The sequence below is a fragment of the Dendrobates tinctorius genome, unplaced genomic scaffold, assembly GCF_039654945.1.
Source record: "Dendrobates tinctorius isolate UK_male_01 unplaced genomic scaffold, ASM3965494v1 ptg000098l, whole genome shotgun sequence".
NCBI lineage: Eukaryota > Metazoa > Chordata > Amphibia > Anura > Dendrobatidae > Dendrobates > Dendrobates tinctorius.
Window position 1 is genome coordinate 18837489 of NW_027361766.1, and position 20012 is coordinate 18857500.

The 20012-nt window shown below is 43.6% G+C and overlaps 1 protein-coding gene and 2 non-coding genes across 5 annotated transcripts in view; 2 read left to right on the forward strand and 1 right to left on the reverse strand.

Moving 5' to 3' along the window:
• The first annotated feature begins 1184 nt into the window (after nt 1-1184).
• On the forward strand, nt 1185-1257 carry TRNAK-UUU (transfer RNA lysine (anticodon UUU)). The gene has a single exon. It is a non-coding gene; the product is annotated as a tRNA-Lys (tRNA).
• A 260-nt stretch (nt 1258-1517) lies between these two features.
• Nucleotides 1518-1590, reverse strand: TRNAK-UUU (transfer RNA lysine (anticodon UUU)). The gene has a single exon. It is a non-coding gene; the product is annotated as a tRNA-Lys (tRNA).
• Nucleotides 1591-1891: 301 nt separating this feature from the next.
• The window catches only part of MDM4 (MDM4 regulator of p53), a 73290-nt gene continuing 55169 nt past the window's right edge, over nt 1892-20012 (forward strand). The window contains exons 1-3 of one of the 3 annotated variants that reach the window (XM_073587169.1): nt 1892-2048; nt 3499-3607; nt 8036-8110. In XM_073587169.1, coding sequence (XP_073443270.1) covers nt 3533-3607; nt 8036-8110 — 150 coding nt within the window. In that variant the 5' untranslated portion in view covers nt 1892-2048; nt 3499-3532. Of the gene's footprint in view, nt 2049-3498; nt 3608-8035; nt 8111-20012 lie in introns of those variants that run through there. The other 2 variants (XM_073587171.1, XM_073587172.1) reach the window with 2 other exon arrangements.

The following is a 20012-nucleotide window of genomic DNA, read 5'->3' on the forward strand; positions in this document are numbered from 1 at the left end:
GACTTCATTGGGGTCGGGTTTCGGACGAAACTCCGACTTTTTTTGTCCTAGTCGGACCAGTTTCATCTGAAACAAATTTGGTTTCATGAAACCCGATCCGACCAAAGTCGCTCAACTCTATATATAGCTTTCCACTAGTTTCCAGGATCCAATCACGTTTGGGAGCAGTTTCCAAGAGCCAATCATATTTGGGAGCATCCCATTTTGGAAGTGTGGAAAAACAGATCCGTCAGAAAACTGATCCAACAGATGACAAAAACGGGTGCAAACGGATGATACGGATCCGTATAAAAATCCGTATAGCGGATCCGTCAAAAAACGGATCCGTATTATCCGCTTCCATCCGTTTTGACACATTTATAGCGGATCCGTCAATCCGCCACGATGTCCGATCTTGACTAACGCCAAAAAACTGAAATGGGAAACAGGCCTTACAAAGTCTGTCCACCTCAGGCAAGATCCGCCAGAAATCTGGCGGATCCACCGAATAGCGGATGTAACGGATGACCATCCGCCAAAATCAGCCACTAATGTAATTCAATGGAAAAAAGGGCAGATCCGCCAAAAAAAGGCAGATCCGCTTTTTACAAAAATTGGCGGATTTTGACTGACGCCAAAAAACTGAAATGTGAAACAGGCCTAAGTGAAAAGATAAAATAAAATATGAAAAAAAGCACACACAAATAACAAAAAATCATTTAGCCACTCAAAACATAGCAAATGTGATAAAACAACAACAAGCAAAAAAAGTACACATAATCGGTATCACCACGTCCGGAACGACCCGCTCTATAAGACTGGCACGTTATTTATTCCTTAAAGCGAATTGAAAAAATAACATCGTAAACAGGCTCAAAATGTTGCTTTTTCATCATAGCGACTCACAAAAAAAGTGAATAAAAAGTGATCAAAAAGTCATATGCAAAAAAATGGTATATATGAAAATTCCAAACCGTCCTGCAAAAAAACAAGGATTTTTTTCAAAAAGATAAAAAAAAAGTTACAGCTCTTAGACTATGGCATTTTCCAGTAAAATCAATGGTATCATTGCCCAAAAAAACAAGACCTCATACAGGAAAATAAAAAAGTGATGGCATTTGGACAAAGGGATGAGAAAATAAAACAGGAAAATGAAAACACCTGTTATCACTATGCTGTGGAAATCCGCATACTTTACTATGAGCGCCCGGATAGCTCAGTTGGTAGAGCATCAGACTTTTAATCTGAGGGTCCAGGGTTCAAGTCCCTGTTCGGGCGGCGCTCGAGTTTTTATTTATTTTTTTTAATCAATCCTAAAGTAGAATAAAATAAAAATTATAATAAAAGTGCTTGTATTACATGCGGTGAAATATTAGGGTGCAGTAGGAGCACGCTGTGCCCTGTAACAACAGATATGACTAGCATTACTTTCCCAGCACATGATCTACTGTGCAGTGTTGTTTTACCTCGCACATCACTGATGAAATGCACAGGAATTTTAATGAAATGTAAAAATAGAAGAAAAAAAAGAAAAGAGCCGCCCGAACAGGGACTTGAACCCTGGACCCTCAGATTAAAAGTCTGATGCTCTACCGACTGAGCTATCCGGGCTCGTTGTCGATCCGTCACCCAATACACCGTGTTATTCGCGGCAGTCCACCTGTCCGACCATATCGCTAATGATTTCTTGCCCACAGTACAGTCTATGTACAAGTAATTGGAGCCGCAGCATATACTGTACTAGACCTAGAGTCTCCCGCTCTGTGAGGTGCAGTGACGTCATAAACCGCCGCCACCCTCCAGCGCTCTAATCCCAGCCCACTGCTCAAAAAGTACCGCCCCTCTATCCTACCCTACGGCTTCTCTATGGTGACTACTTCCGCTTTACACAGGCCGTTATCACCCAGCCTTTTTTTTTTTTCCCTTTTAAGAACCGGAAATGGAAAGCGACACCCTTTTACGTGAACCGGAAGCGGTGAATTCCCGCAATATGGCGCCTAGTCGTCCTTAGTGGTGGCTGCGGAAGCGGCGTGTAGGCCAGGATGAGAATGTAATAGGCCGAATATACGGTGAGAAGTGAAAGCCGCGAGCATTGGCCCCTGGCCAGGTCCCTCACATGGGCTCCTTGGCCTCAAGCACGTCCGCAGTGGCCGGCTCTATACACTGAGACGTGTGCGCCATCACGTGCTGGAGGCCTCCGGGGGACTCGCTGGGGGATTTATTAGTATATTCGCACCCCAGCTTCACTCATGTGCCGGACACTATCCCCACCTGCCCCATCACTGCTGATCAGTGCTGGGCCCCCCACTGTCAGTGCAGGGGCTGCTGCCCCCCTCCCACAAATGGCAGTGCAGGGGCATGGCTGACAGCTGCCTTTGGTGATCCGGATCATTTGGCTGTGAGCCTTTCAGAATCTGTTCCCAGTGCTGCCCCAGTTGTTCATGAGCCATCCCTGCTTCCACTTGCCTTAAGGACCCGTTCCACCAATGTGAACTTAATGACTTCTAAGAATAAGCAATCAATATCATGACGTTCAGGAGAACTATTTGATGACAGATCTTCATTACACCCAAAGTGATTTTGAAGACTGACAGCTCGCCACAGTATTTACTAGACAGGACAAGGGTGTGACTCTATCTGGTTGTATTGCCACATAGTGCTCACCTAACGTGGTTATATGCCTTAGAATTATGCCGGCTAAATCCATAGATTATGACGCAACCAGTGGTCCAATTTATGGGGGGTTTCCTGAATCTCTGCTATGGGCAGATGTCTGGGAAGAGAAGGCGTGGGCTGTTGGTCTTTAGCCCATCTGATCCTTTTGATCTCAGTGAAGATGATCCATCACCAGAGGTGTCTGTCAGCGACTAACTCCACTATCACAATTCAAAACACATGCATGCTCAGCTGAGTGTGCACGCATATGTATAACCAGCTACAGGCCATACATGTGCCACTTGTCTTGGTGTGAACGGCAAGGTTGTCTCTTGCGACAGAAAATCCAACATGTTTGGAAACATTTGTCTGTGTCGCAGCCCATCACATGATGACATCATTGTGTCCAATATTGCAGTTTCGTCCTAGCCTTAGTGATTGCGCAGGGAAGCGGTGGAAAGACCGTGGCCACACACAGGACTGCCTGCAGCTTAAAAAAAAATGTGTAAAAGATCAGATTTCCTAGATAATGTAGCACTAAATACTTGAGTGTTGCCCCTTTTTTATGTGCATACTTTGTGTAACTATATTCTTTATAGCATGAGGTCATATGATGATCTTTTCCACCTCTGGTAACTGCCATTTATGCCATGTCGAAGCATGGCCCCTGCAATATTGGGTAGAAATTTGTGCATTGGCATTCCCAGGGAACGGCCCTCAGATCACCCACCTGGCTGTACTCCTCATTACTTCAGCCATGTACCTGGTAATCAGTGTAGGGCAGGACAATCCCTAATACTTGTGCTCATCAGTCTTTCCTGAGTTATGTGCTTGTGGTTTACTTTGGTTTTCCCTCTTCTGCAGTTACTACTTCACACACAGCTGTGACACTGCCAACATGTCAACTTCTACCTCCTCGCAGGAGCTGCTGGGACTGAATCCCTCAAACCTACAGGACTCCGAGGGAAATGCGGTATGCGAGAACAGCTCATCATGAGCGTCACAGAAAAGATCTGTTAGATTTTGAAGTAACAAATGATTAGCTATTAAGACATTAAAAGGATGGGCTGTAACGAATATTGGTTTTCATCCTAAATGTCTCTCTCTTTTAACACATTTAAAAAACAAAACACTGTGCCTGATTAATTTTTATAAAAATGTTTTTTTTTCCACCAAATTCTTCAAAATAGCACACAATTTGTGAATTTTATGCAAAAGTAACAAGCATTTTATTCTTGTTTTATATTTTTGTTCATTTTTACAGCACCAAAGATGTATGTTCCACTAAAATGTGGCAAAAATTTCAGGCAAACTTGTAATCACTTCAATTGGGATCCAAAGTAGGTTTGGGAAAAATTTAGTGACTCTTTAAAAAGACGCAATTGATCGTCCGCATATATATGGAAAACAAAGCTTCACCCACGTTGGCGGACGTTAAAAACAAAAAAAAACAAACATGTATAAATAGACTTAACAAAAAAGCCCACGTTAAAAGAATTTTGTGCCAGTCAAAAACCAGCATAAAACAACAAAAACTAGACCAGAAAAGCAAAATAATTGGACTCCTTATTTATCAAAACTGATGACCAAAATTTAAGGAGTTTTTCTGGTCCCCCAACAGGTTTTCTTTCTTTAACCCTTTCGCGCCTGAGCCTGTTTTTGCCTTCGTGACCAGGCAAAACTGCACCTCTCAATGTACTCAAAACCACATTCAAGAAGTTTATTAACCCTTCAGGTGCTTCACATGAATGAATGGAATGTGGAAGGAAAAAATAAACATTTAACTTTTTTTCACAAACATTTTACTTCAGAACCATTTTTTTTATTTTCACAAGTGTAAAAACAGAAAATGAACCACAAAATTTTTTGTGCAATTTCTCCCAAATACGCTGATACCCCGTATGTGGGGCTAAACCACTGTTTGAGCACACGGCAGAGCTCAGAAAGGAAGGAGTGCCGTTTGACTTTTTCAATGCAGAATTGGCTGGAATTGAGATAGGACGCCATGTCGCATTTGGAGAGCCCCTAATGTGCCTAAACATTGGAAACCCCCACAAGTGACCCCATTTTGGAAACTAGACCCCTTAAAGAACTTATCTAGATGTGTCGTGAGCACTTTGAACCCCCAAGTGCTTCACAGAAGTTTATAACGTAGAGCCATGAAAATAAAAAATCATTTTTGTTCCACAAACATGATCTTTTAGCCCCCAATTTTTTATTTTCACAAGGGTAACAGGAGAAATTGGACCCCAAAAGTTGTTGTCCAATTTGTCCTGAGTACACTGGTACCCCATATGTGGAAGAAAACTACTGTTTGGGCACACGGTGGGGATCGGAAGGGAAGTAGTGACGTTTTGGAATGCAGACTTTGATGGAATGGTCTGCGGGTGTCATGTCACGTTTGCAGAGCCCCTGATGTGCCTAAACAGTGGAAATCCTCCACAAGTGACCCCTTTTTGGAAACTAGACCCCCCCAAGGAACTTATCTAGATGTGTGGTGAGCACTTTGAACCCCCAAGTGTTTCACTAAAGTTTATAATGTAGAGCCGTGAAAATAAAAAAATCATTTTTTTTCCACAAAAATGATCTTTTAGCTCCCAATTTTTATTTTCACAAGGATAGCAGGAGAAATTGGACCCTAAGAGTTGTTGTCCAATTTGTCCTGAGTACTCTGGTACGCCACATATGGGGGGGGACCACTGTTTGGGCACACGGTGGGGCTCGGAAGGGAAGTAGTGACGTTCTGGAATGCAGACTTTGATGGAATGGTCTGCGGGCGTCATATTGCATTTACAGAGCCCCTGATGTACCTAAACAGTGGAAACCCCCAATTCGAATTCCAACCCTAACCCTAGCCCTAACCCTAGCCCTAACCCTAGCCCTAGCCCTAGCCCTAACCCTAGCCCTAACCCTAGCCCTAGCCCTAACCCTAGCCCTAGCCCTAGCCCTAACCCTAGCCCTAGCCCTAACCCTAGCCCTAGCCCTAACCCTAGCCCTAGCCCTAACCCTAGCCCTAGCCCTAACCCTAGCCCTAGCCCTAACCCTAGCCCTAACCCTAACCCTAGCCCTAGCCCTAACCCTAGCCTGCCTACCTGCTTTTTTTTTCTTTACTTTTTTTTTTATTTTTGTGTTTTTTATTTTTTGTATTTTTGACTCATAGTAACGCCACTTCTCCTCTGATCTCACACTGGCAGATGATCAGAGGAGAAGCAGCGTTACTATGTGACAAGATCGCTGCCCGGCACATAGTAACGCCACTTCTCCTCTGATCTCACACTGACAGATGATCAGAGGAGAAACAGCGTTACTGTGTGACAAGATCGCTGCCTGACACAGCTGTGCCAGGCAGCGATCAGCTGTGCCAGGCAGCGATCTAGTCACACTGTAACGCTGCTTCACCTCTGCTCATCTGTCAGCATGAGCTCAGAGGAGAAGTCGCGTTATAATGAGGGAGATCGCCGGGAAACAAGCAGCTTTCCCAGCGAGCTCTCTCATTGGCTGCTGTGACGCGACGTCATCAGGACCTGAACCAATCAGGTCTCGATGACGTCGGGGGTCCCATCATGCATTGTGCACCGGGATCCCCGCGTTATAAGGTATGAGGGGGTCCCGGGGGGCACAAAACCGCCGACAGTAGATAAACGTCGGCGCTGCACAAAGCCCAGCAAGCGCCAACGTTTATCTACTGTGGGCGGTCGCGAAGAGGTTAAACAAACAACTTGCGCGTTACTCACATTTCCTGGGTCCAGAGTTACATTTTCCCTGCTGCTCCCGGAGTCTGTTGTCTGCACCTCTGACGTCACATCGACATCACTGCACTTAATCTGTGAGCTCATTGTCTCGTGCTGTCTGCTCGGGCAGAGCCCTTGAGTTCGCTTATTGGCTACAATGCTGCTGATGTGATGTCAGAGCTGCAAACAGTAACAGAGACCAGGATCATTGCCAGAGACTGTTAGACCCAGGGATGGTGAGAAACTCACTGTTTGGTTACATGCATATCATGCTGGTGTACCCACCTAGTTTTGTTTCAGGCAACTGCCAGCTGTATTTTTCCCCAAGTTGTTTTTAGCATCTTTTTGATCATTTTTGGAGCAGTTTTTTTTGTGTGGTTTTTTTCTTTTTTAATTTTTTTAACCTGGTACTTATAAGATGATTGGCTTCCAAGCGGAAGCCATCTGACGAATGAACCAGTCACTTTTAACCACTACATGTCTTTAAAAACCTGAAGTGGTTAAACAGAGTTGAAAATATTCACAACAAGTGTAGTTTTAACATTACAGTGCAAATGTTCAGTCTTTTTTATGTGTTATTCAAGCGGGTTATGGAGCTGACCCACTTTATTGATGTCATGTGCACATAGCCTTAGATTTATATATATATATATATATTTTTTTTTTTTTTTACTGCATTTGGGGCCAAAGATTTTTAAAAAACTGGGAACCCATTTATAGACAAAGACCATTTAATATTTTATAAAATACATCAGCCAGTGTGCTCAGCTGACGTCAACCCCAAAACTCTTCCCCTGCATGCCAACTCACCAGGGCAAGCGGGAAGACCCGAGGCTAAGATCAAGAATTGGCGCATCTAACGAATGCACCATTTCTGGGGTGTCTGAAGGCTGATGATGTCTGGTAGGGGGCCAATATCCATGGCCCTTTCCTAGCCTTTTAATATTAGCTCGCAGCTGCCTACTTGGCTTTTGCTGATTCTGAAAAATAGGGGTGAACCCCCCCACTTCATTTTCTTTTTAGTAACCAGTAAAGGCTAAGTATACAACTGTGAGCTTATATTAATAGCCTGGGAAGTTCCATATTTATTGCCCCCTTCCCAGACTATTAAGACCAGCTGTCTGCTTTCCCTCAGCTGGTTAACAAAAATAAAGTGGACCCCACACTATTTTTTTTTTTTTGTTAGCTAAATACATGTATTGTAATCTACACACACTCTGCACTAATTGTATATCTCAGTGACCTCTTTCTAGCTATGTATCTTATTCTGACAGGTCACGCTGTAAATTTACTATACTCAGCTGATGAAATGTCGGGTTTCATATGAGATGGGTGCATAAAAATCGGACGGTACATAAATGTAGCGTGTGCCTTATGATTTTATTTTTTTCTGTCACCCATTGACTTTCTTTGAGTTTTGGCCGGTTTACACAGCCACACCCAGCATGCTTAAAATTTTTACTCATCCCTATTTCAGGTGAAGAAAAACTCGCACATGAACACTGCCTAATTGAATAACCTTGTTGCGAGTCCAATGCAATTTTTTTTTTTCCCTCTCAAATTGCACTTGCCGATTTTATACGCAGATATGAGCGAACCCTAAGATTAGAACCTAAAAATACTATTATTTTGTAATCTTCCTGGATTTCCCACCTTTTTCCATGTTCTAGGTACGACCACAACCAGCTCTACTCAAGCTTCTACATACAGCAGGTGCCAAGGGAGATACATTTACCCTAAAACAGGTGAGTTGTTCTATCTCCATTACTTATATTCATGACTTGACTGGTAATTCCTTACAGAAAGTGCATTTTCTTTCAAAAAGTATTTTTTTTTTGTATTTTACATGATTTGGTTTGAGAGAATAGCATTTAATATTTTTACTTATCCAAGTGACTGAACTTTTTTTTTTTTTTTTACTATCCATCTATGGTATCTCTAGTCAAAGTTGGGGATATTTGACTTTGGGCGAAATTTCAAGATGTACCTAAGATGAACTCTAACCTTTCAGGGGAACTTAATGTGACTGTCCATAAACTTTTGAATGCACATGTCCAACTGTTGAATGGTTCAGTACTTTTTGCACAACTTGCTGTTCATAACAGGTATTTGACCCATAAATCGGACAATAAATTTCGGGGTTCAATAAGAATTGGTTTTAGACAGTCCTCCACATCATGCTCTTCTTATTTTGACATCATGAGGCCAAGGCGACGCTTAACAATTGATCAACAGTACCTCGCCATTGTGAGACTTCAAGCAGGATGTTGTCAGGGGGAACTGGCTGCTGAGCTTAGTGTCAGTGTTATCAGCAGGTTGTAACAGAGACTGGAAAAGTCACAGAAAGGCAGAGAAGTGGTGTCCTTTGGCCACATCCCACACCGATGATTGCTTCATTGTGAACAATGCCCTTTGGATCGGATGGTGATTGCCACCCAACTTCAGGCACATTTAGGGCTAGTGATAGGCACCCAAGTTTCACGTCAGACCATTCAAAACAGCTTACATCAACGTGATCTGCGTGGTAGATTACCTGCAAGAGTACCTGATCTACGCTGAATGAGGGACCAGTGGGCCTCAGTGCTGTTCACTGATTAAACTGTTCACACTGAGCAGAAATGATGACTGCCAATGATGTTTGAGAGGTCAAGGAGAATCTATGCACCAGTCACTGTTGCCACCTTTGGTGGTGGTAGTGTGGGCAGGTATGTCTAGTCAATACAGAATTGCCCTACACTTGCCCTACACAATTGCCCCTAATATTTGAACATTAATAATCCAGTCGTGCCTCTGCATGAACAACACAGGCCTAATTTCATCTTCATGGATGGTAATGCTCAAGCTCATCAAGGCCTCATTCTAAGTGAAAGATTGCTGGAGACGGGTACCTCAAGTGGAGTGGCCTGCACATTCTCCAGACCTGAATCCCCTAGAAAACCTTATGAGTTCAGCTGACTCACCGTGTAGAGGCTCGTAACGCTGTATCCCAGAACTTCAAAGACCTGAGGGCCGCAATTCAAGAAGCTTGGGATGCCATGCCTCAGCAGACAATAACTTGACTTGTGAACAGCATGAGACGTCATTGTCGAGCTGTAATTTATGCTCAAGGCTACATGACAAGTTATCGAGACACTGACACTTTTTTGTTGGCTTTTGCTTCAGTGAATTATTTGAGATAAGGAAATCACTATTGCATGCTTCTACTGAAATGCGTGGCTTTCTTGAAAATATATATATATATATATATATATATATATATATATATATATATACATGCTGAAGAGCCCGGCGCTGCCCGGGCATAGTAACTAACTGTGGTTAGTTATAGCACATTATAATTATTCTCCATCCCATGGCCATATACCCATCATACATATCCACGATCCCATAGGCCCGTGCACATATACCCATCATACATATCCTCCATCCCATAGCCGAGTGCCCATATACTCATCACACATCCTCCATCCCATAGTCCCATGCCCATATACCCATCATACATATTCTCCATCCCATAGTCCCATGCCCATATACCCATCATACATATTCGCCAACCCATAGCAGAGTGCCCATATACCCATCACACATCCTCCATCCCATAGTCCCGTGCCCATATACCCATCATACATATCCGCCATCCCATAGTCCCATGCCCATATGCCCATCATACATATCCGCCATCCCATAGCCCCGTGCCCATATGCCCATCATACATATCTGCCATCCCATAGCCCCGTGCCCATATACCCGTCATACATGTCCTCCATCCCATAGTCCAGTGCCCATATACCCATCACACATCCTCCATCCCTTAGTCAACCTTTATTTTCATGACTATGAAAATTGTAGATTCACTCTGAAGGCATCAAAACTATGAATTAACACATGTGGAATTATATAATTAACAAAAGTGTGAAACAACTGAAAATATGTCTTGTATTCTAGGTTCTTCAAAGTAGCCACCTTTTGCTTTGATTACTGCTTTGCACACTCTTGGCATTCTCTTGATGAGCTTCAAGAAGTAGTCACCGGAAATGGTCTTCCAACAGTCTTGAAGGAGTTCCCAGAGATGCTTAGCAGTTGTTGGCCCTTTTGCCTTCACTCTGCGGTCCAGCTCCCCCCAAACCATTTAGATTGGGTTCAGGTCTGGTGACTGTGGAGGCCAGGTCATCTGGCATAGCACCCCATCACTCTCCTTCTTGGTCAAATAGCCCTTACACAGCCTGGAGGTGTGTTTGGGGTCATTGTCCTGTTGAAAAATAAATGATGGTCCAACTAAATGCAAACCGGATTGAATAGCATGCCGCTGCAAGATGCTGTGGTAGCCATGCTGGTTCAGTATGCCTTAAATTTTGAATAAATCCCCAAGAGTGTCACCAGAAAAGCACCATCACACCACCTCCTCCATGCTTCACGGTGGAAACCAGGCATGTAGAGTCCATCCGTTCACCTTTTCTGCGTCGCACAAAGACACGGTGGTTGGAACTAAAGATCACAAATTTGGACTCATCAGACCAAAGCACAGATTTCCACTGGTCTAATGTCCATTCCTTGTGTTCTTTAGCGGAAACAAGTCTCTTCTTCTTGTTGCCTGTCCTTAGCAGTGGTTTCTTATCAGCTATTTTAACATGAAGGCCTGCTGCACAAAGTCTCCTCTTAACAGTTGTTGTCTGCTGCTAGAACTCTGTGTGGCACTGACCTGGTCTCTAATCTGAGCTGCTGTTAACCTGCTATTTCTGAGGCTGGTGACTCGGATGAACTTATCCTCTGCAGCATGTGAGCCAGTTTCTTTGTAGCACTTGATGGTTTTTGCCACTGCACTTAGGGACATTTTCAAAGTTTTCCCAATTTTTCAGACTGACTGACCTTCATTTCTTAAAGTAATGATGGACACTCGTTTTTCTTTACTCAGCTGCTTTTTTCTTGCCATAATACAAATTCTAACAGTCTGTTCAGTAGGACTATCAGCTGTGTATCCACCAGACTTCTGCACAACACAATTGATGGTCCCAACCCCATTTATAAGGCAAGAAATCCCACTTATTAAACCTGACAGGGCACACCTGTGAAGTGAAAACCATTTCCGGTGACTACCTCTTGACGCTCATCAAGAGAATGCCAAGAGTGTGCAAAGCAGTAATCAAAGCAAAAGGTGGCTACTTTAAGAACCTAGAATATAAGACATATTTTCAGTTTTCACACTTTTTTGTTAGTTATATAATTCCACATGTGTTAATTCATAGTTTTGATGGCTTCAGAGTGAATCTACAATTTTCATAGTCATGAAAATAAAGAAAACTCTTTGAATGAGGTGTATCCAAACTTTTGGTCTGTACTGTTCATTTGTGTATATGTATGTGTGTGTGTATATATATATATATATATATATATATATATATATATATATATATATATATATATATATATATATATATATATATATATAATATATTCATTCCAGTTATATAGTGTGTAGCATGATGTTGCCCCAGAGAATGACAGCTTTCTTTGTATAAAAGCGTATACAGAGATAGCTGTCACACTAATGGGACCGCCCACTGGACAGATAGTCCCTAAAAGCAGATAATTAATAAAAAAAGGTAACTAAACAAAATAATTCCTTATTCTTCTATATTTGTGTTAGAGGAAAAAATGATATAAATTGTACTGCACTTTGTATTTTCTCCAAAATAGCAATTAAAAAAAAATGCAACTGCATAAGTCAAAGCCTCATACAGCCATATTGGAGTGAAAATAAAGTTTGTGGTTGCTGAGAAGCAGAAACAAGAAAAAAAAAAATGGTCTAGCGATTAAGATCTGATCATTAAGGGATTATTGCATTCTGTATTTCTGAATAACTAACAAAATGTAATGACTGTGTGGATAAACTAGTAGTTTTCTGAAGTTAAGCTTCTGTGCCTGTATAAAACTATCACTAAATAATATTTACCCTACATCTACTATATGTTGGCATAACTTCATATACACTGCTCAAAAAAATAAAGGGAACACTCAAATAACACATCCTAGATCTGAATGAATGAAATATTATCATTGAATACTTTGTTCTGTACAAAGTTGACAACAAAATCACACACAAATCATCAATGGAAATCAAATTTATTAACCAATGGAGGCCTAGATTTCGAGTCACACAAAATTAAAGTGGGATGTAATATCCTTAAAACATGTCAAAATGATGCTCGGTATTGTGTGTGGCCTCCACGTGCCTGTATGACCTCCCTACAACGCCTGGGCATGCTCCTGATGAGGCGGCGGATGGTCTCCTGAGGGATCTCCTCCCAGATCTGGACTAAAGCATCTACCAACTCCTGGACAGTCTGTGGTACAACGTTGGTGGATGGAGCGAGACATTATGTCCCAGCAGAGGTCGCCTTAACGCCTGTCTGGGCGTCTGACGCACAGGCAGGCGAAAAAACGCCTTCAGATTAGTACGATACGTCCACGGGACGCATCGTTCTAAGCTACAGTGGCAGCGAGCTGGACGGAGCTGGGGAAAGGGCAGTATCAGATGTTGTGGCTGGGAGACCCGGCTGTACCACTGGCAGGAGAGGGGGGCGGGGAGGCGAGCGTCTCCCACCTGCTGCGCTCCGCGGTCGGGCTCATTGTCACACACGCTCCGCCTCCCCCTGCTCCCGGGCGCAGTGGAATGTTCCGCTCCGCTCCACGCTCTTGTGCTGGAGCCCCTGCAGACAGCGGAGAGTCGGTGCCAGGTGCTGCCCGGGCTGTGAGCGTGCACCAGGCGCTGCTGGATGGAAGTGGCCCCAGGACTGGGCGATGGCGGCCACGATACGGTGTTGCATTTCTCTGCTCTGTGCCACAGGTAAGTGCTGCCTGGAACTTTGCTCCCCTGCGGGCTGCAGCTGGCATCTGCCCCGGGGGCACTGGGGGTGGGCATTGCCCCCTGCTCTGCCCATTATTGGGTCTCCTGTGCCCCTGGTTCATTGGGGGCAGTAATAAAGACATGGGTCTGACCCCCGGGCATGGTGTCATGGTGGTGGGCACAGCGGGTGAGGTGTTTCCTAGGCAGCAGGGTGGTCCGCTCTCTGCTCTGGGCATCGCATGGCTTTTGTTCTCATTTCCAGGGGCATCAATCAGTTCATTGTGGCTGGTGACAAATGGCAGGAGGTGCCCCGGAGAGTGGGCACTGGATATGGTGCGGACCGGGGGGACTTCCGGAGACCCCTGTGGGCATTATCCGAGGATGACCTCTGGGGTCCTGTCCTGACGTGCGGGTGTGGGCACAGTCCGCTCAGTCTGGGTTCAGTAAATCAACAGATGGCTGGCACCGTGCACCCTGTGACGCGTAGCCAAGGTGACAGCGGAGTGTGGGCACGCTGTAAGGACTATGCACACTGCGATGGCACTGTATACGGGGGGGTGCACTGTGCCTTTCATTAGCTGCACATGATGTGTAGGACATTGTGGTCTCTGGATTTTGGGTGCAGGGTATTCTGTGATGTGGGCACTGATTGTGTGCTGGAACATTCATATGTGTTGGCGCTGCTATCTGGGCACCGGACACTCTTAAGAGGGAGCACAAGCTCACTGCCCGTCATGTAGTTTGCTCCATGACATTACACCCACAATCTCGCCTAATGTTTTTTTTAATAGCACGGCAATGTATACCCCTGTATGGCCAATCTTAATTCATACAAATTGTGTACTCCTCCGTGGTGAAAAATACTCCTCAAAAATATTGGGAGGAGTATTTTTACTCCCCTGAAAAATATGTAGCGCGACCTCTGTGTCCCAGATGTGCTCAATCGGATTCAGGTCTGGGGAACGGGCGGGCCAGTCCATAGCTTCAATGCCTTCATCTTGCAGGAGCTGCTGATGCACTCCAGCCACATGACATCTGACATTGTCCTGCATTAGGAGGAACCCAGGGCCAACTGCACCAGCATATGGTCTCACGAGGGGTCTGAGGATCTCATCTCGGTACCTAATGGCAGTCAGGCTACCTCTAGCGAGCACATGGAGGGCTATGCGGTCCTCCAAAGAAATGCCACCCCACACCATTACTGACCCACTGCCAAACCGGTCATGTTGAAGGATGTTGCAGGCAGCAGATCGCTCTCCACGGCGTCTCCAGACTCTGTCACGTCTGTCACATGTGCTCAGTGTGAACCTGCTTACATCTGTGAAGAGCACAGGGCGCCAGTGGCGAATTTGTCAATCCTGGTGTTCTGTGGCAAATGCCAAGCACTCTGCACGGTGTTGGGCTGTGAGCACAACCCCCATCTGTGAACGTCGGGCCCCCAGACCATTCTCACGGAGTCGGTTTCTAACCGTTTGTGCAGACCCATGCACATTTGTGGCCTGCTGCAGGTCATTTTGCAGGGCTCTGGCAGTGCTCCTCCTGTTCCTCCTGCAGAACCACTCCTTTATTGAGGGTGTCTTGATAATTGCCAATAATTTCCATCTGTTGTATACTCCATTTGCACAACAGCATGTGAAATTGATTGTCAATCAGTGTTGCTTCCTAAGTGGACAGTTTGATTTCACATAAGTTTGATTTACTTGGAGTTATATTCTGTTGTTTAAGTGTTCCATTTATTTTTTGAGCAGTGTATATACAGTAGTTACATACATAGTTGCATAGGTTGAAAAAAGACCTAGGTTCAACTTTATGGAGCTTTCTCCACCAATTAGACATATTGTCGCTAATTTAACTATAGCCCACAATATTATGTGTAATGAGGTAATCATCCTGCCCTTTTTTAAAAGCGGTTAGTGTCTGCCATTACTACCTCTTGTGGTCGGCATGCCACATTCTGACTGCTCTAACTGTGAAGAACCCTTTCCTATTTGGCTGCTGGAATCTCCTTTTGCTGCTCAGCTTGATTGTAACCAGAATTCCAAAGTCCTGCTTTGTAGTCCGGAGTATACTCCCATTTAATGTATATGAAGCAATAGGATTTCTCTGTCACAGGTGCATTACTCTACATTTATCTACATTAAACCTTATTTGCCAAGTGTTTGCCCATACAGACATCTTAGCCAGATCGTTTTGCAATATTGTAATGTCAAGGTCAGATTTTTAATATCCTACATAGTTTGGTGTAGTAAGCAATGACTAGCTTTTATTTTTTAGGACATTTTAACTCCTTTCTGACATCTGACGTACTATCCCGTCAACGGTACCTGGGCCCATATGACCTGGGACGGGATAGTACGTCATAGCGATCAGCGGCGCTCCTTGGGGGAGTGCCGCTGATCGTGGCTGGGTGTCAGCTATGTGTCAGGGGCGGTCATGGACTGCCCCTGGCACATTAACCCCTGGCACACTGTGATCAAACATGATCGCAGTGTACCGGGGGATTAGGGAAGTATTGCGCAGGGAAGGGGGCTCCCTGCGTGCTTTCCTGAGACCCTCGGAGCAGCGCGGTGTGCTGCACTGCTCCGAGGGTCTCTTCCCTGCAGGCTCCCCGGATCCAATATGGCCGCAGGGGCCTGCAGGGAGGCGACATCCTCAATGCCTGCTGAGAGCAGGCACTGAGAAAGCCTGTGCAAACTGTCAGATCAACAATCTGACACTTTATTGTAATGTCCCACATTGGAACAGTATAATAAAATGAAAAAAAATTATGAAAAAACCCCAAAATAAATAATAAAAAAATAAAAAAATCCCTAATTCTTTTTTTTTTGTAAATAAAAACAATAAAAATACACATGTTTAGTATCGCCACATCCGTAATGACCCGCCCTATAAAACTGTCCCACTAGTTAACCCCTTTAGTGAACCCCTTCAAAAAAAAAAAAAAAAAAAGGCAAAAAACAATGCTTTATCATACCGCCGAACAAAAGGTGCAATAACACGCGATCAAAAAGAAATGTGTAAATAAACATGGTACAGCTGAAAACTTCGTCTTGTCCTGCAAAAAACGAGCCACCATACAGCGTCATCAGTGAAAAAATAGTTATAGCTCGCAGAATAAAGCGATGCAAAAAAAATTTTTTTTTTTATAAAATTGTTTTTATTGCATAAAAGCGCCAAAACATAAAAAGACATAAATGAGGTATCGCTGTAATCGTACTGACCCGAAGGATAAAACCACTTTATCAATTTTACCATACGCGGACCAATGTAAACGCCCCTCCAAAAGAAATTCATGAAATGCTGGTTTTTGTTCATTCTGTGTCCCAAAAATCGGAATAAAAAGCGTTCAAAAAATGTCATGTGCCCGAAAATGGTACCAATAAAAACGTCAACTCGTCCCGCAAAAAATAAGACCTCACATGACTCTGTGGGTCAAAATATGGAAAAATCGTAGCGCTCAAAATGTGGTGATGCAAAAAATATTTTTACAATAAAAAGCGTCTTTTAGCGTATGACAGCTGCCAAACATAACCCGCTAAAAATAGTAAATCAAACCCCCCCTTTATCACCTCCTTAGTTATAGAAAAATGTTTTTTTTTTTTAAATTTTATTTCCATTTTCCGATTAGGGTTAGGGGTGTGTTGGGGTTAGAATTGGGGGGTTTCCACTGTTTAGGCACATCAGGGGCTATCCAAATGCATCATGACGTCTGATCTCAATTCCAGCCAATTCTGCGTTGAAAAAGTCAAACTGTGCTCCTTCCCTTCCAAGCTTTGCCATGCGCCCAAACAGTGGTTTACCCCCACATATGGGGTATCGGCCTTCTCAGGACAAATTGCACAACAACTTTTGGGATCCAATCTCTCCTGTTACCCTTGGGGAAAATAAAAAAAATTAAGGGTGAAATGACCATTTTTGTGGGAAAATAATTATTTTTTAATTTTACGGCTGTACATTATAAACCTCTGTGAAGCCCTTGGGGGTTCAAAGTTCTCACCACAGATCTAAATTAGTTCCTTGGTTTCTAGTTTCCAAAAGGGTGTCATTTGTTGGGGGTTTCCACTGTTTAGGCACATCAGGGGCTTTCCAAACGTGACATGGCGTCCGATCTCAATTCCAGCCAAAAAAGTCAAATGGCGCTGCTTCCCTTCCGAGCTCTGCCATGCGCCGAAACGGTGGTTCACCCCACATATCAGGTATTGGCATACTCGGGACAAATTGCACAATAACTTTTGCAGTCCAATTTCTCCTGTTACCCTTGGTAAAATAAAAAAAAATTGTACCTGAAGTAATTTTTTTGTGCAACAAATTAAATGTTCATTTTTTTTTTTTTTTAAAAACATTCAAAAAATTCCTGTCAAGCACCTCAATGGTTAATAAACTTCTTGAATGTGGTTTTGAGCACCTTAAAGGGAACCTGTCAATTTCCCCCCCCAAGGCATTTTTAAGTAAAAGAGCCACCTTGTGCAGCACTAATGCTGCGTTCTGTCAAGGTGGCTCTTTTATTTAGCGTCTCTTCCACCGCAGAAATAATTGTTTTTAAAATTGGTCAGACATACCTGATTTTTGATCGGGGGTCAGGTCTTTCCCCCTCTGACACAGACGCCTCGCGTCCAACAATTATATGTCTTCCTTTTGAATTTGGCGCCGCCTCCTCAGGTTCATTTCAATTCCTTGGGCCTGCGCTGTAATATTTTTTTCTTGGGTATGTGCAGTTAGTGCTGCCCATGCCCTCACATCCTGGCCTTCCTATCGCGCCTGCGTGGACGTGTGGCCAGAGATCCCGCCCCGCAGTCGCTTATGATTTATTCACACTGTGGGGCTGGGAATCTTGGGCATGCGCAGTAGTTCTCTGCGGCTCTCATGCCCAAGATTCCTATCCCCGGATCCTTCAGATGGAACCTGAAAACCCATCTCTTCAGGAAAGCCTACAGCCTGCAATGATCCCCGTTGCCCCCTCACCACTACTGGAGCTACCGCCTCACCATCACTGGAGCTGCTGCAACCCCCCAACCTACTGTCTCCTTCCCCACCATCCTGTAGAATGTAAGCCTGAAAGGGCAGGGTCCTCTCTCCTCTCTATAGCAGTCTGTGATTGTTAGTTTATTTACTGTAAGTGATATCTGTAATTTGTATGTAACCCCCTTCTCATGTACACCTCCATGGAATCTATGGCGCTATATAAATAAGTATTAATAAAATAATATTAAGCGTCTGCGGGGCGGGATCTCTGGCCGCGCGTCCACGCAGGATTATTTCTGCGGTGGAAGAGACGCTAAATAAGAGCCACCTTGGCAGAATGCAGCATTAGTGCTGCACAAGGTGGCTCTTTTACTTAAAAACACCTGGGGGGGGTGACAGGTTCCCTTTAAGGGGTGCAGTTTTCATAATGGTGTCACTTTTGAGTATTTTCTATCATGTAGACCCCTCAAAGTGACTTCAAATGTGATGTGGTCTCTAAAAAAATAAATAAAATGGTGTTGTAAAAATGAGAATTCGCTGGTCAACTTTTAACCCTTATAACTTCCAAAAAAAAATTGGTTCCAAAATTGTGCTGATGTAAAGTAAACATGTGGGAATTGTTACTCAAGTTTTTTGTGTGCCGTATCTCTGTGATTTAAGGGCATAAAAATTAAAAGTTGGAAAATTGTGAAATTTTCAAAATTTTTACCAAATTTCTTTTTTTTTTTTTTTTCACAAATAAACACAAGTTATATGAATGAAATTTTACCACTAACATGAAGTACAATATGTCACGAGAAAACAATGTCAGAATCAGCGGGATCCATGGAAGCGTTACACAGTTATTACCTCATAAAGGGACAATGCGTAGGAACAGTCCGTTCCATAAACCGGAAAAATTCAATTGCATTGTATATCTGGAATCTGCCTCTAAAAACAGCAAATGGATCCAGCTCTGATGGCTGCTGTTAAAACTAGTACAAGGGTTTAAATGGGTGGTCTGATACTTAAGATGTCCTTTGAAAATATATATATTTTTACACCCAAAGTACTTTTATTATTGGCTTTGTTGTAGGCTATTTTATATTTCTCTCTATTCTTTTAGTTCCTAAATGTGTTGTGTTTTTTTCTTTACTTTGTTACAAGGCTGGGGGTCCCATTGCTTCCCTGCCTCGACTATCACTCTTGGTACAAGGACCTCATCCGGGGGCAGTGCTGCCATTACTCACTGTAGTTTCTTTCAGTGCCCCCTGATGTCTTGGATCCATGGTGCTGATAGAAGCTATGAGAGAGGTGAGGGCAGCGCCAGCACTCTGCTTCTGTCTTTGCTGCCGCAGCTGCTATGACACAAGACGTAGTGAAGGGACAGAAGCCGTGTGACACTCATCACTTCCCTATGAATCGTCATCAGTAGCGGGGATAGAAGCAGGGTGAGGGACGCCAGTGCCGTTCCTTGATTACCATTTATTTGAGGACAGTGTTAGAAGCTTTGGGGCAGCGCTGCTGTCAATCACTACATCTGCCTCAATCTTCTTATCGCAACTCATTTCATGGATGCGGCGACACTGGAGATAAAAGCAGAGTGCAATCAATGTGGGCACAGATTACTTAAGTGATTATTGGAACTGGGCCCTGCAAATTAATTTGCTCATCTCTACTAAAACATAAACTCCACAGATTAATATAGTTGTAATCAAATGGACCTGACCACATAAGGCTGTAAAGACTAAAAACAAAAAATAGCAAAATCTGCCTTTTTTAACGTTCCATCCCATTTGGATTTGGTAAAGAGGTTTTTTTTTTTTCAGAAAAACTCTTCCCACAAAATCATCTTTTCCTAT